A 17,413-nucleotide genomic window follows, 5' to 3' on the forward strand; every position below is an offset into this window, starting at 1 on the left:
CTACAAGGAAATGCTGATGACTTGAGTGGAGATAAACACAAATATCACCTCTGACCTTGCTTAGAAACTAAGGTAAGCACTCCTATATAATGAATGTAGACAAACAGCCATAATGGGGCAATACTGTCGCATTAGTACACTATCCAAGAACATGTAACACGTGCATGCCCATCTTGGCTGAGTTGATTAGTATATAATCATTGTGGATGTTTCAGGATGGATGGTGGACACTTAATATTTGCCCTGGATAATCTTTAATATACATATTGTGTCTAAATACATGTTTGATTTGGATCCTTACGGCCAGATTATCTTGTCTTTTAATGTTTTGACTGTTAACATTAAAGATGTAATGTCAAGGTTTTGTACCCAAAGATATTCTTACACAGCATTTATTGTAGAGATTGGGTAGATAATTATGGAATCGCAATAAAAACATGCTGTTGGTGTATAAGCCCTAATGTTGTACTGTGATGTGCACAATGTTGTGGTCTCAGATATTGTAGAACTTGTGCTATTTCATACATCCTTTTCTGTAGTTACAGTCAGCAAATTAACTTATGTCAGTGAAGATTATATTGATTGATTGAAGTCTGATCACAAGGACAGGACAGAAAACCAAAACACAATCGTTCTTGATATTATGCTTTTATTGAAGTTGCTGTTGGAGCTCATGGTTTATACAGACAGCTTTGCAATATAGCTTTAGACTTCACTCATTGACTAAGAAATATTTCCAGTTGCAGTTCTAAATTGTTAAATTATATTTCATTTAAATACACAAAATAAAGTTAGTATTTTGATCTTTTCTGATCTTATAACAAGCATTGTCAACAAAAGTGTGTGTGTGTGTGTGTGTGTGTGTGTGTGTGTGTGTGTGTGTGTGTGTGTGTGTGTGTGTGTGTGTGTGTGTGTGTGTGTGTGTGTGTGTGTGTGTGTGTGTGTGTTGTATATACATATATATGCGTATATATTATTAGTATTTCAGAACATTCCACTTCCAAAGATGAAATGCTTCATGAGAAGCTCTTGTCTTTTTATTCTGTGGAAGAAAGAAATGAAAGAATTTATATAAACAAAATAATTCCAGGACCACAGAATAATAAACACCAACTCCTGCCTCATTGCTTACCTTTAACAATAACTTTAGTTGAACATTCAGCCTTGCCCAAAGCGTTAACGGCAACAACTTTGTATTCACCGCTGTCTATTGGGCGCACTCTCATGATATACATGGAACACACTCCGTGTGCGTTGGTGACGTAGTAGTTCTTGTCTGAGTTGATGTAGACGTCATTTAGGTACCACGATACATTCGGCGCTGGGCATCCTCGGACGGCACACGTCATGTAGACTTGGTAACCTTTTGGTGGGGTGTGGACTTTCAAGGGGACTAAAATAGATGGAGGTCTCTCGAAACAGACTGCCGTCGAGTTCAACCCATTTGAACTGATTGGAACTTCAAGTAAATATAGAAAAGGAAAGACACTCAGTTAGCTGTTAAAGAAACATGGTTCAAATTTCAAAGATTCAGACTTTGATTAAGAAACATGGGATGGAAGATGTTGAGAGAGTGACCTGAAAGAAATCATAATGTTAGAGAACAGTTTTATAATCTTGTGCAAAGTTTTTTATTCCATTTGCCTTTCGAATATTTATTTGAAAATATCTGAAAAACTGTATACATTTAGTCAGATTTACCATGACCTTCTCCAATCATACTGACGACACACACAATTCCAACAATCTGACTCTTCACAGCATCCTGCATCGAAGCGTATCTATGAAACTGGAAAAGTAACATGGATGACTGTAGCCTTGGAGAGACTGTAAAGCAAAGTCCATTTGAGATGGAGGAGCTTCACAAAGACAGGTCTTAAGACAAGAGTCAAGACACACAATGGATGTATCCAGGAAATGGACAACAAGTGTCACACCGGTGGCAACAAACCACTCATGATCCAGAGGCAACGTAAGAAGCACCTTTTGACCACTTAAAAGTCAAAAGCCATCTTTTTAGATACAAGTCGATGTTTCATTTCTGTTGGAAATCAGAGTTCCAGAGTGTGGGAGGAAGAATGTGGTGCTTCAGAATCCAAGCTGCGACAATCTGTTTTTATCAAGTCTAGAGAGAACACAACCATCTGCCAGATGATTTTAAAGCACTTCATTCTTCTGTTTGCTGAAAAGGTGTTGTTTTTTTTTTTTTTAAGGTATTGCTTTTTTTTTTCCTTTTCAGCATCACTTGGCTGGGTTTACTTAGAAATTGCTTGCTGACCATATTATTACAGTTTGATTGGCTCGCCAACTCGCTTGACCTGAGCACTGTGGAGAATCCGGAGCCTGTTATTAACGGGAATATGGAAGTTGTCAAGCCAACAATAAAGATGAGCTGAAGGCCACAATCAATGCAACCTAGGACTCTATTATACCTCTGCAGTTCTGCTGGCTGATTCCCTCCATCTATTGCTGCATTGATGCCGTTATCATTGTGAAAATGGTATTGACCAAATAGTCACTAAATTAAGATCCTGCGAAATGTTTTTATTTTAGATATGACATAGCATAAACATGCATAGGTTTCCCAATCAAGGTTTATTCATGATACTTTTTAGTTTGTAAAAATGTAGGGCCAGGAATGAGTATAGTAGTATGTTATACAATATAATCATTTAAAATAGCAAGGTTTGGTGTAATGGTGAATTGTTCAGGATATTAGAAGTGCTTATGTTGCACATTGTATTTAAATCTGAAACTCTTTACAGAATGTGGGTTTGATATAAAGTAAAAAAACAAACAAAAACAAACATTATTTGGCAAAAAACATAGTGTACACGGACCAATTTGTTAGCAGTATAAAGTGTGGATGGGCAAACATAACTAACTCACCTTTGGCACTGTTGAACCCCCATGTCGGTGACCGAGATGGCTCTGAAAGACCCACATCGTTTTTGGCGTAGACTTTAAAATGGTACTGTGTCCCAGAAAGGATGTTGTTTGCTGTGTATGTCGTAGTGAAAAGTCGATCTGCCACAGTCTTCCAGACTCTGTTGTTCGAGTCGTATTGAGTAACCACATAGTACACACGGTCATCAAGCTCCTGGTCTGGAGAGTGAGTCCACGATACCACCACTTTTCCTTCGACTGTTTGCTCTAACGCCACTGGGCCTGGAGTCTTGGGTTCATCTGGCAGAAATATGGCAAATTTAGATTATTTGAAAAAAAGACGATGATTTCCGATGCAAACGATTTGTCAAGAGCAGTTGTCCTAACTTCTGTAAGAGGGCTGCTTTTAAACAATTGGTTTTTCTCTGTAAGCTGTGTGCTCCTCTTGGAGTTTCTCAGTATTGTATGAGCATTTCAGTCATAACCTATACACATCATAAAGACAACCTTATATTGCGTTTGACATTGGGTGGCCAATATCCTGACATATTTGGGCCAAAAACTTCTTTCATTGCATTCAGAGTATGGCTGCTGTATTGTTAATAGCTTAATTCATTCATGTTAGGTATGGGTCAGGTGGTAGAACATCTCCCACTGTTCAAGATGGCAGTGTCATCCACTTATCTGCATGCCCATGTCCTTCAGCGTTCTGAGCCAAAATACTGAAACCCAGTTTGCCAAAATGTTTGCCGAGCACCATTCATGGTGTGTATATGAATGTGCACATGCTTGTGTGAGTGGATGATGAATGTGAAGCATTTATCATAGCATATCTGTAGTAACTTAAAGATGTGACGATGGTGAAGCTAACTTACATAATCATTTCAAAAAGTCTTTGCTTTCGGTAGTTTCAACGCAAATAAATAGTTGTTCGTATGACAACAAATATTTTTTTTGCACCGTTCATAATGTAAAACTCTGCTACTTGTCCTTACCTGTGACTCTAACCTCAATGTCGAAGGAGGCCTCACCGACAGAGTTTTTAGCCTTGATGGTATAGATGGCTGAATCCGAGCGCTTTGACGAGGGAATAACAAGCTGAGACATTCCCTCAGTATTGATGACACTAATCCATGGGGAGATTGGTTCATCGTCCTTCAGCCATGTGATGGTGGGAGGAGGTTCAGCCTGGCAATAAATATATGAAATTATATCCAACCTTTTATTTCAGACCTTAACAAGATGAGAATGAAAGACTAAACTACAAAGTGGAGGATGTATTTAGGGTTAAAAAGGTATTTGCATACAAAGCTGATTTCAAGTTCATTCATACCTCGTAGCAAATTTTAATACGGGCAGAGTTTCCTGCTCTGACAACAATGAAGTCCTCAGGGTCCTTAAAACAAGGTCTCACTGGATAGAAAACACACATGCATCAAATTCATCCAGGAAGAAACACTGCTGTGGATAACAAAGTTACACTATTAATATTCACAGTCAAGGAAGTCGTCACTTACTGTTGGGATTCTTTGCACACACCATTGCGGATGGAGGGCTCAGATCTCCAGCTCCAGACTCATTGATTGCAGAAACCCTGAACTCGTACTCTGATCCCTCAGTGACGTCTCGAACCGCGTATTTCACATCTGAAAATTGGATGAACATCAGGGTGAAAGTCTCCAAGTTCCCTTTAGTAGAAACATAAATACATGCTTTTGTTTGGGCAAACCTTCTATTGGTTCATTAAGACCATTTAAGGTAATCCACTGATTAGTGTCCTTCTTTCGCTTCTCCAGCTGGTAACCAATGATTGGTACTCCTCTGTCGTCCTCCGGAGGGGTCCAGGTCAAATTGATGCAGGTCTTAGAAGCGCTAACTACTGTGGGGGCACCAGGTGGACCGGCGAGAACTAGGGAATGACAAGTAGCCTTCATTAATAAGTGGGGTTCACCATTAATAATTAAGTGATTAAAGATTATGAATAAATTAAGCCCATCCACATGTTATCACTACGGGCCACTGCAAACAATTTCTCTTGGAGCGAGAGCAACTTGTTACAGAATTTATGATAGGCGAGGGATCTACAATGACTAAATAACACCTGTGATAAGCAGTTCGAAGCAATCCCAAAATCTATCCAACAGCATTTTCATTTATGACAACCTGGGGAGGATTAACATGGGACTTGCTGTGTAATGCTAAATGAAACTTGCTTTTTGTTCTTGTTTTTTTTTTTTCCACACTCACTCATTATCCCAGCCATAATGCTGTCAGCAGTCTCCAGGGCGTCGCTGATGCCCTCAGGGTTTTCTGCATAGATGCGGTAGCTGTATTTCTTTCCATGAGACACATTCCTGTCTCTGAAAGAGGTTTTGTCAGCCGAGACATCTCCAAGCTTCGTCCACAGGCACTGTCCGGCCTGCTGCCGCTCTATAATGTAGTTGGTTACAGCAGAGCCGCCGTCATCTTTAGGAGGGTTCCACTTCATCTCAATCACAGATGAGGTGGTTTCAACAACCTCCACTGGACCCTCCGGTGGTCCGGGTCGATCTGTTACAGGTGGAAAAGTTCAGATGTAGTGTCGTACAGTAGAGTATGTTTACAGACTCCTAAAGTTTCATCTCTTTCTATCAGTATTTCTAACCGTTCTCATTAGTGTTCCCTGTATTTCCGTACCAAGCACAATAAGCCGAGATGTGGCTTCTACAGCCCCAAATGGGTTTTTGAGTTGGATCTTTATTTCCCCTGCATCTGTCCTCAGGCAGTCTCTGAGCAGCAGCCGGCTGTGGTTGGGCTCCCTCACGATCTTGACTCCTCCTCCATCTTTGATCTCCGTGCCGTTCCTAAACCAGCTGACCACCAAAGACTCCTGAGGAGGGAAGGGCATCTTGAAAGCCGCGTTCTGACCAACTCTCACGACCACTGGTTTGGAGAACTTGTGAAGGTCGTCCGGGTCAAACTCTGGTACGTCTGTGAAACACAACACTGACATTATGTAACTGTCGTGTAAAACGAATGCACTTTTTCGGAGAACAGGAAGCAAAGTTTACCTCCGACTGTGACCTTCCCTTGTGTACTAAGTTCCCCTGATGAAAATTTATAAACTCCGGAGTGGTCGTCATGGCAGCTTTTAATCGACAGCTTGTGAGAAGTTCCATCTTTGGTTATGGACATCCCAGCACCCGAATTTACCTGTTCAATGTAAAAAGAGACACGAGATCAGAGCTGTTTAAAACTAAAATTGAAAAAAGAAAATAAACTTGCAACATTGCCAGACTATAGACTTAGATAATAATGTCAACACTGTAGAAACAGGATTTGTTGTTTTCTTCACCATTCATTGAGCAGGAGTAACTAAAAATATTTCTAACATTATCATTCGGTGTGATTGCAGTGAGCAAAGGTTTTCTGTACCTCCTCTCCATCTTTGAACCATTTGCCTTCACAGTCCACATTCATTTTCACTGCTAACTCAGCCGGACTTCCACGAAGAGCGTAAATATCAGACAGTCCACAGGTGATAACCGGGTCTTGAAAACATTAAAAACAAAAAGTGAATATCCACTTGGAGTGTTGATTCTCTAATACACAATATTCACTAAAACATCTAAACATGTTTACATGCATTAGTGTGCCACAAGTGAAATATTTAAAACCACACTTCACATTTCAGTAACATCCCATTACTATTAATTCTTGTAATAACAACAAACTCTTTTAAAATATTCATGTGATGAGGTTACAGTATCTTTTTAATGATGAACTCAGCTTGCAAAGTGAGTCATTTACATTAAAAGTAGACACAGTTTCAAACGACAAACATGAAACTTTGCAGACATTGTGAAGAAAAACCCAGGGGGCTCACACAGCGTTTTTACACATTTGTACTAAGCATATGAATTCCCCATCCTGGTTATGAAGAACTCTTTTTGTTGTTGTTGTTTTAAACTGGCATTCCTTTTTGACATGAAGACAAACTTTATTAATGTATAGTTTTTAAGAAGTTAAAAGAACAACAGATTCATTATATACCCATAATATACTCTGGAATAAGTGAAGTTATTGTGTTAATTTCTGAATGAACATATGTTACCCAAACCACTGAAACATTATTTTATTAGTGTTTTATTACATGTTACTGCAGTGGTTATCATCGTTTAGTTTCTGATTTACCAGTCTGAGGTTCAGGAAGTGGCTGATCGAGCGTTTCAACCTCCTTGACTTCCTCTGGCGGGGGGCCTAACGGCAATAACCACAGCATATAATTCAACCTTTCTTTAGTAAAATACGCCCTGAGCATTATATGCTTTATTATTTTCTTTCTTTTTCTTACCACTTTCCTTTTCTGGTGGTGTTTTGTCCTTTTTTGCTGGTGGTGTTTTGTCTGAATGTGAATAAAGATAGTATGGAAACAGTTTAGATTTTTTTTTTGTCATTTAATATTCTGTGTTTCCGATGAAAATAATGACTTGTGGCTCCTGTTTTGATCATGGACGTGTATCAAGGTCATTTCAGCCTCTTGGTATGTTTTAGCAGTTGTTTTTTTTTATCAGGGCTGTTTAAATAGTTTTTCCTAAAGCATATCTTAGTGTCATATTTTCCCTTTTTCTTTTCCATTTTTAATGTGTTATGCTGGGATAAAAGAGTTGGAAAGGAGATAACGTGTGAATGAAACGGAGTGATTCTCTCTACATATAACCGTACTCAGGCTGCACGGTCGATGTGGCGCTTATCACTTGCAAATCACAGCCAGAAAACTCCGGTTTGTGTCCAGACTGTTTGGCCTTTCTGTGTGGAGTTTGGATGTCGTCGATATGCATCTGTGGATTTTTGAGGTTGTTTGATGACTCCAAGTTGTGAAGATGTGAGTGTGAGCGTGTGCGACTGTCTCTCTCCATGTTTTTGTCCTGAGATGGACTGATGTCCTTTCTACGGTGCACCCCGTTTCCAGCCAGACAAGGTGATAAAAGATAAACCTATTTGAAGTTTTAATAGAAAATTCAAGAAACATATTTCAACTTAAGGTGGAAAGGTCGAGCATTTAAAAGTTGATTTGAAGTAATAAATTAAAATGACACTGATTATAAAAGTTGTGTTTGGAGTTATGAAGCGACATTAACCATTTTTTATTTCTTATTTTTAGTGAGTGGTCAAACAGTTATGATACCGTTGACTTAAGAAATGAACAACACAATTTGTAGCTGGTATGAGTTCACACTTCAGAATGAACCGCGACAGCAGCCAAATGTTAAACTAAGTTGAACTGTCTATTATATAAATGCCAACAGTCAAAGTGACTGAAAGTGTTCGCCAACTATTATTATTGTGACTGTAATTACGTTTAGGATATAATTCGGTGTAACTTTCTAATTGATCTCGACGTCGGTGACAGCATTCAGACTCGAGCCAATTACTGCACAGCAGCAAATGAACCAGCTGATGAAAGTTTGTATTAAAATGTCTACTAGTAAAGGGGATTTACAGTCACACAGTGAGCTGACTGCACAACACACTATGGCAAAAAGCATTGATATAAACATTTATGTGAAGGCTTTTAATGAAAGCAAGCGCTATTTGGATAAACAAGCTTCTCATGGGCATCTTACCTGTGCTTTCCACCACTGGTGGATCTGGAACCAATGGTGCTGGTTCACTCTCTACCTCTGGGTAAATAAAAAAGAAGTCAGAATTAGAAGTCTTTAGTGCCACTGATGGCCCTCCTTTGAACCCTGTTCAATTTCAGACCGTATGAATTCATATGTAATTCAGGGGGTCTTACTTGGTGTGGGGGGTTCTTCAGGCTTTGGTGCAGGAGGGGATGCAGGTGGCGGTGCTGCTTCTTTTATCGCTTTTATTTGCTCTTTCTTCTCCTCTCTGATCTTCTCTAATTTGGTTTGTTGTTCCTGGGCGATTTTTGTCAAGTCGACTCCAGCCCCTCCCGCCCTTGTTGTCTTTCGTGCAGCCTTTTTGCCCTGTTGTGCATCTTTATCAACTGATTCAGGAAAAACCGTGACTCATAAACACACTTAATAATAGATATGATCATGGAAATATAATAGAAATATTTTGTCATGTTCATTTTTAAAAAAAAATTATTTCTTACCTTCAACAACAAGCCATGCATTGCAAGACTTTATCCCTGCACAGACGGAATAAATGCCCTTGTCTACAATCATACAGTCTTTGACCACCAGCCTGTGGATCAGCTTGTCTTCTGAAACCTCAATGTCATATTTGTCTCCTTGTTCAAGTGGCAAATTCTTGCCAAACCACAAGATCTTGGAAAACGGGTTTGACAGGACACATTCAAACACCGCGTCCTCTCTCTCTTTTGCCTTCACTTCCTGAATTTTCACCAAGAAGTCCACCATGGGAACTGCAAACATGGATAATTTAGTTAAAAAGCATATGTTCATATGGTTCATGTTTCATGTGCAAATATGAAATTACTCACTTTTGAACTCGGTGGAAAACATATTGACATCTTCCACGTCCAACTGGTACAGTCCAGCATCATCTGGCATGAGGTCTCTCACACTGAAAATATACTTCCTTCCAACTTGTTTAAGACTGTGTTTCATCTTATCCCCCAGCTCTTTTGTGTAGGGAACCATTTCGCCATCCTGTTGAGGAAATATCCAATGTGATTTCCTTTGGGACGATTAAAATTGCACATGGTTGTAGCTAAAGAAATGCCAGCAACCATAATAGGAAAATCTAAATGTTTTCAAAGTCAAAGCCTGAGCTGTATGTCTACGGGATGCGCTGCAGATCATACCAAAAGGATAAGTTGTCTCAGAGGGATTCGTTTACCCGCTGATGAACACAGGGTCTATCCCATCTGTCCGTGTAATTTAAGGTAGAAAAATCTTAATATGTGTTTGGAATCCTGCCTGGATTGAATTTAAATTAGCTCTTGTATCGCACGGTCTCCATACGATGACCAATTATGCAGATTTGATATTTAATTTTTATACAAACCTTGTATAAAAATATAGAGCTGCTCTGCTCAAGGAGGTCCATGTCAATCTCAAAGGATGCAGTACCATCGGAATTGACCTGGATATGTTTCAGGTTGGACAGACTTTTGACAAACTGCCACAAAGAAAGAAAGAGAGAGAAATATACAGAGGAATCAATATTACATTCATTTGACATTGAATGGCATTTAACTCACTCGATGTAAATGGTCATTGTCAACACCAAGCGTCATAAAGGGGAAAAGAGAGCTCATGTGCACAGACCTGTGCTTGCTCCTCCTCTCTCTCTTTCTTCATTTCATTCAGCTTCTTTAACATCCAACGAAAGTCCGTTATTCCGTACTCTGCACAGACTTTCTCGTAGTCCTTTTTGTCAGAGCTCATTAAAAGCTCCCAAAACTTTTCATCTACTTCCCCTTCTTTTCTCTCAGGTTGTTCAGCTTTTGGACGAATCTTGCTAAAAGTTGAAAGACAACGCAGCCGGTTAAACAGTCTCACTGATGGAAAGATGACTCGTGGCCATTATTGCAGTTACCTTTTCCTTTTTAGAACGGTCTTAAAATTCCCATCAATGGTCTCAGCTGCTGGTTGCTGAACTTTGTTTTTTTTGTAGCCGACTGGAAGTGTAAGAGAGGATATTCACATTATTTAAAGTCATGATATGAAATGGAGCTGGGGCCACTTAAGTGAGTCGTGGAATAACAACTGCAATGTACTGTTTGTTAATGTCAGATTTAGATCCAAGTTTAATTAACAACAAACAAATTTAGCATAATTCATAGCACATAACAGATTTAACAATTCATTAAATACATGCATTTGTCGTGAGTGGTCCTTACCTTCAATGACGTTCAAAACAACTGTGACCATAGCTTGTCCAAATTCATTTGTTGCGAAGCATTTATAGGTATCTGCTTGCTCTGGCATCACATTTGGCATCTGGAAGATACAAGACACGCTAAATATAATGGACACGGTCTATCAGCACCACCTGCCACTTTCCCAATATGTGAACTTAATTCATTTCAAAGTGGATGTTTTAGTAAACATAGTTATATGAAAGCGGAACTTATTGTTATTGAGATTTACACAGCCACATTTTATTAAATGTTTTCATTCCACGGTGTTAATTTTGAACATCCTACCAATTTTGGAAGTGATTTATTTTTTAACTACTTCACACTTTAAGGTTATCTTTGTTAACTGAGCTACAGTAAAATCAAGTATCACTCCTTTGGAAACATTTCTAAAGGGTATCCCCTTAACATTACATGAAATTTGTTGGTTTTTTTTTCCAATTATTTACAATTTAGTTGAAATACTCCAAAAAATTTCCAAATACTCCTCGGCTGCTTTTGCGCAACAACATTTTTTAATTCACCATGGCTGACTCTGTGGTTAGACTTTACAAAATGGACATTCTGATCTCCTCTCAGCATCAGTAAAAGTATTTGACCAGTAAGCCGATATGGCCAAAGACTAACTGACCTTGATGTAATCAAATACCTCCTGCTTCGCCCCCCCCCCCCCCCCCCCTTTTCTATTTATCTCCTTATTTCTGTCTTCTATTTTTACACATCCTTTACATCAGCATGTTGCTGTATAGCATCACTGTGATTTGATAGTCCCTATCACTTGCCTCAAATGTGTGCTCATTGGAGTTGGGATCATATTTGGCCTGGTATCTCGAGGTATCGGACACGTCTCCATTATTTCTGCTCCATGTTACATCCGGCTTTGGATCTCCAGTGACAATGGCTTTAAAAAAAGCAAACTTTCCTGTAAAAAAAAAAAAAAAAAAGTTTAGGCTTATAAATATACAATTCCAGTTATTCAATATGAGTATTCATGCATCGTATACATTGAAATTTGCACTTTGAAGCTACTGTATGCTCTATACTGTATCTGACAGATTTTGGTGTTGAAGGGCAGCGCTCCTTTCTGACCTTGTGCAAAATACATGGATCACCCAAACCCTCCCTGGCAATATTTTCCTGATATAAATGTTTAAAAAGATTCCTCTGCTGTAAGTCATACCCTCTTGGATGGTCAAAGCAATCGGCTTGCGGGTGAAGTCTGGGTGGCTCTTCCCTTCCGGCAGCGTCTCGATAAACTGTGTAATCATCACCCCGGGGACCTTAGATTTTTTCTTGATTCCCACTGTCGGCGTCGGAAAATGAAATGTCAGTGACAATGCTTGACACTTTAAACCAGAGAAACGATGAAACACAGGGCCATGGTAATATTCAACCTTCAAAATCTTCTGTTTTATTGTCAAATCATCACCCCATGAACCATGCTGAAAACACATTCTAATACCTGAGGTATTAGAATGTAAATGTTACTCAGTTCATCATCACTCTGACATAGTGTGTGTGTGTGTGTGTGTGTGTGTGTGTGTGTGTGTGTGTGTGTGTGTGTGTGTGTGTGTGTGTGTGTGTGTGTGTGTGTGTGTGTGTGTGTGTGTGTGTGTGTGTGTGTGTGTGTGTGTGTGTGTGTGTGTGTGTGTGTGTGTGTGTGCGCGCTCGTGTAGGAAAGTCTCACGTGTTCAGCAAATTTACATTTCAATGCCACTTCCTTTTAACCTCTTCCATATGAATCCATGCCTGAAATTCATCCCGAGAACAGATATGTAGTGATGCACCTACATATCCACGCACAATTTATATGTGCGCCCATACCGTATATTAATAAACCCATAGCATATCACTTCTTCATGCCTTCGTGAGAAATTGATAGGAAAAGAGACAGCTGATGACGGCTTTTCCGTTGTCCCCTAAGCCTACCTTCTTTACCATTGCAAAGCTCTTCTTCAGGACCTGATAACGCACATGTTACAGAGCATATACAGCACATATCAGCATGGTATTGGCACTGGATTACAGACCAGATTTTGCAATTGAATGGAATGAAAATAAAACGAATATGTCAGCATCCGCAGGTGGACTGACTGGTGACAGTATGTGGTGTGCCAGATGAGTCCAGCATTTAAAATGAGCATTTTCTTGTTTCTTCATATTGGCATATAGTAGATTAATAGGATATATGTTCTTATTAATTCATGTTCTGATCCCTATTCATAGATGATTATAAATATGTGATTCTGCCAGTGGTTAGTGTCGTCTCAATAGCAGCAAATAAGCCGCTGAGTTATCAAGACACATGGAAATGATTAAAATGTCCACTAATCTGTTTGGTTCAGAATCTCTCTGGTTATTGTCACATGTTCCGTGTTTACAAGATAAGATGTTGAGAACAAATCGTGGTTTGATGCTTTTGTTCCCCTGAAGGAAACTGGATCACACTTTATTCCTTTACCTTGCCCAGTGCCGGTCCCCTCTATCACTTTTGACCTTCGAAACATCTTGGGTCCTTCGATTCCTCGATGGCTTCAACACGATTCCACCAACTGCAAAAGACAACAGAGGACAGTTAAGCACAGAGTTTACTGATTCACCGTCGCAGCAGAAGCGACCATGAGAGATTTAGTCTTCCAGGATACAGTTAATAATTAATGATAAGGGCTTTCAAGTGTCTCTCTGAAATTAGTCTACAGTGTCGCTGAAGAAAGTTTGTTTAAAAATTCACTTGAGATCAGAGAGTTCAAGAAGTCTCAGCTGAAATTCTTTTAGTGCCGAGATAATTCAAGGTGGGACTTGATATGGATTTGTGTTTATTTGGCTTTGGAGACAAGATGCACTCTTTAACAATTTTCTTTTGTTGTGATATTGTAAAAGGGTAAGTTTTTTTCCTTCATTTTTGATATTTTTAGATATTTAGATATTTTTCACTTTCAAACAAAATCAGATATTTTCTAGTCTTTTCCTTGTCAAATGTTACTTGATGCACTTGTTTAATAGCAGACTAATTGAAAAAAAAGAAAAGAAAAAACTGATCATTTGGTGTTTGGACACTTAACGTGTTTTCAGAATTATCAGCTTGAACAAGCATAGTAAGGTTGTTTTCCTCTCTGCTTTGAATCAGCAGTGTAACATTTCATATGAACTTCATGATGCAAGTTCTTACCAGGCGCAGGAGTTGTACTTGCCACTTTAAGCTGCAGAACGCTGGCATGTGGTTCAAATGATGATATGCTTATCAAATTAACATTTTTTATGATCTGTCAGTTCCATTCGCAGCAGGGACCTCTGCTCATGTGTGGCAATCTTTCATTGCCCACATGGTTGCTAAACTTGCAACGACAAATGTCACCTCTCTCAAATAGCCGAAACATTAATTGTAATGGATTCTGTGCTACCGAGGCTTAAAGGGATTTGCACTAACATAAAGTATCTGTATTTAATGATCAACTAACATGATTGTGTGGATTTGCCATTTCTTCCGTTCTGAATCTCGTAAAGCTCTCAGCGAGAAAGTAAGAAAGTCAAGAAATGGATATAAATGTGTTTTTCTTTTAGTTTCTTTTAGCCGTTTATCTAAAACTCTGGCACTGGTTATCGGGTATTGACTTCTTTGAAGCTTTTAAACAATGTTTGTTTTCAATTTAAATTTACAAAAGGAAACGAAAAGCTTTGCAAAGACTCTTCCAAGAAAGAAACGCATTGTTAACCCATAGGATGTAAACAGAGGCAGGAATATCCTCTCAAGACACCTTTGACAGAAATTTGATCTCTTCTTTCTGTGAAGGGTTTGCTGTTATCGCGAAGAGTTACTAGTATAGAAAACCTTCCAGCAACAGGTCAACTCCTTAAAGTGAGATAGTTGTGAACAACTTTCCCCTTTATCCATAAGGACTGTATGTTTTGAAATAAATCAATCTAGTAAGTTATTTTAAGGTTTGATCTGATTGTTTTACTCGACAGTCAGTTACAATAAGAAAACCCTCAAAACTAGGTAAAAGCGGACTTTAAATCTGTCTTACTTCATTGCATAGAGCAGGAATTCGCATTTGAATCAGTTTAAAAAAAAATGTATTCAATTGATGAAAGTACTTATTAATATCTGAAAACACTTTTTAATTTAGCTGCAAACACCTCTGATCATTCCGTTCCTCATTTTATTGTAAATTAAATCATTGCGTCGGTTGACAAATCCCAAAATGTGCAGCCGTACATAGACCCACACAACAAAGCATTGTCTGCCACAATTGGATTGGAGATTGACTTAAAATAATCCACAAAGAAATTGTAAGCTCACTTTTTTGTATTAAAAAGATTAGATTGTTTTGGGATACTGTACATTGATCGTATATATTATATGTTTGTAAATACAGGTATAACAAAAAAAAAAAAGTAAATCCAGACTGGGACGAAGCGTTTCCTGAAGATAGATATTAGTTGTGAAAGGAAATTTGAAATACTGACTCGCTAGTGGGGGATAAAGTTGGCTTTTTGTTTTGATACCAGTTGTTTTTTGTATTTATTTGGGGGGGGACAATATTTTACATAATCATGATGATGATTTTAAGTTTGGCTTCCTTAACCTACTTGCTACTTGACCAATTTAAACCTTTAACACTCTGGTGAGATCATTTCTCTTGTCATTCAAAACCAGCCGGGTAAACTGACAGCTGACTGACATCGTGGTCCCTGTCGCTCTTTATGTTCAACTGTTACAGGCTGATTTCAGCAGCACAACAGAGGCAACGCGACGAATCTGACTGGGTAGACTGCCAGCAGTCACCTTGGGCTGTAAAGCTCCATATATCTCAAGTTGAAGTGAAAAAAACAAAACCAAAAACACACACACAGATAAACCATCAGAGATGGTCTAACTGAACGACTGACGTGTCAAAATCTCTTTGCGACTGCTGATGAATTGCACATGTAAGGTATATTTCAGACAGGTTTGACAGCGCACGTACAGTATTTGCACAAACCTAGCCCTACCCTAAACCGGCGCGTGATATTCTAGGGTTTCAGTGGTTCACGGCTGCTGGAAGAAAATCCGATTGTCATATGATAGGTCACATGTCTCGTAAACCTGTGAACATCCCACCTCGAACATCTTAATATGCTTGTAAATCACTGCTGACACCATGAGCCAGGATACCACGAAACTTTCACTATGTACGAAGCATAATCACTCCAGATCGACCTTTTCACCTTAATTGCGATAAATTGCCGTTGGATTTTTTTTCCCTTTAAATATTTTAAAGTGCACTATACACCATAACAGTAAAAGTGAGGCCGTAAATACATTATAGCTATACTTAGGTCACTCATGACGAGCCTTTCCCGCAGCGTTTGAACTGCTTTCTGTTTAGTTGACACATGCTCCTACAAGAAATTCGTTTTTACTGAAGTCTTAGAATCGTTAGACACACTCTTTAACTTTTAAAGACTGCTTAAAATTTGTTCTGTGTACTTAGCTTCTGACATGGTCCAAAGGCCACAGCCTTCCTACAGCAGGACCTGTTTTTTGGTTTTTTTTTTTTATGGGTTTCACGTAGCCTGCGCCACATGTTGAATGTTGCCGTTTATGCCACCAGCTGCTTCTTCTATGACCAGCGCTGAAATACAGCACGGGACCAAGCACGCCATAAACATGATTAAAGCAAGACACTTCTAAGGGCATGTTCAGAAAGCATGTGGCTATCTCCGGAGGTGACGTAGACCCCTCGCACGTGGAATTGAGAATTGCTTGATTTGGAGGTATGTGGCGTTAGTTATGGCAATATTTTATCATTTTCAATCTTTTTCAGGAGACTTTAAAGTAGAGTTCTAGTTTTTTAAGTTTGAAGCTTCTCTTGACTTGCCACAAATGAACTTGTCACAGGGTGGTTCGATATCTTACAGACTTTATCAAAAGTATTCATTTTTTTTTCTACTTCCTTAAAAGTGCACTTGTGTAAAGTGGAATTATTGCAAACAAGCTGAATTTAACTGTGAGGAGAATGAAATGAAAAGGCTAGTTTGTGGGACGCCATTCAGGCAAAAGGCAATTTAAAGTGCCCTCCAGCCGCACAGACATGCATCACTAGAAGTCACTATTGCAGCTCGAAGGCGGCATTAGCATACATTAGCATTTCCGAGCTTAAGAAAATGACTCAAGTCGTTGCCTCTTAAGTCCCTAATTGAATTGGTGCAAACTTCAGCCTAACAATTTCAAATTAAAAGGAAATGCGCATTTAAGTAAACACATGAGTGTAATCAGGAAACCATTGTGCTGCACACTAATGTCGGTCGACAACAAAACAACTTTGCTGAGCACTTCTAGTAGTTTACTTGTGCTTATGGGTAACCGCTTGCCACGGTTTGCCACATCAACTTGGCGTTATGTTTGGGCCGCATGTTAAGAGTGAATCTGGTCCAGGGTTGAGTGTTAAACATCTCTCAATACTTAACACCTCCGTGTAGCACTGCTGCCGCGTGTGAAGTGAAGGATGTACTCACCTCAGTACTGGTGATCCTCTTCAGCGGCGCTGCTTCCCCGTCTGATGTTTGTGTGCGTTTGCCTCCCTGCTCTTCAGGCTGTTAACTCCCCAGAGGAATGCCAGTGACTCTGCGGGAAGCTCCCACGTTGTCAGACGTGGCGGTTGCCAAGAAAGGGGATTGCGTTTTTTTGTTTTTAGCATAAATCAACCT

At 39.2% G+C, this 17,413-nt stretch overlaps 1 protein-coding gene across 1 annotated transcript; it reads right to left on the bottom strand.

Annotated features, from left to right (window-relative positions):
- Positions 1 to 1,121: 1,121 nt before the first annotated feature.
- Positions 1,122 to 17,413, bottom strand: igfn1.4 (immunoglobulin like and fibronectin type III domain containing 1, tandem duplicate 4; the record flags this gene model as incomplete). The annotated part of the gene is made up of 23 exons (XM_080461140.1): positions 17,222 to 17,413; positions 13,185 to 13,275; positions 11,904 to 12,026; positions 11,506 to 11,645; positions 10,706 to 10,805; positions 10,402 to 10,483; positions 10,131 to 10,323; positions 9,868 to 9,981; positions 9,341 to 9,509; positions 8,990 to 9,262; positions 8,666 to 8,878; positions 8,493 to 8,549; positions 7,060 to 7,125; positions 6,301 to 6,416; positions 5,937 to 6,078; positions 5,563 to 5,856; positions 5,134 to 5,436; positions 4,616 to 4,795; positions 4,404 to 4,532; positions 4,220 to 4,299; positions 3,882 to 4,074; positions 2,890 to 3,186; positions 1,122 to 1,459 (listed from the first exon to the last, which is right to left on the bottom strand). Exons 2-23 carry the CDS (start codon positions 13,228 to 13,230, stop codon positions 1,122 to 1,124), a joined length of 3,648 nt encoding a protein of 1,215 aa, XP_080317266.1. The 5' UTR covers positions 13,231 to 13,275; positions 17,222 to 17,413.

The sequence above is a fragment of the Lipophrys pholis genome (assembly GCF_963383615.2).
Source record: "Lipophrys pholis genome assembly, chromosome: 4".
NCBI lineage: Eukaryota > Metazoa > Chordata > Actinopteri > Blenniiformes > Blenniidae > Lipophrys > Lipophrys pholis.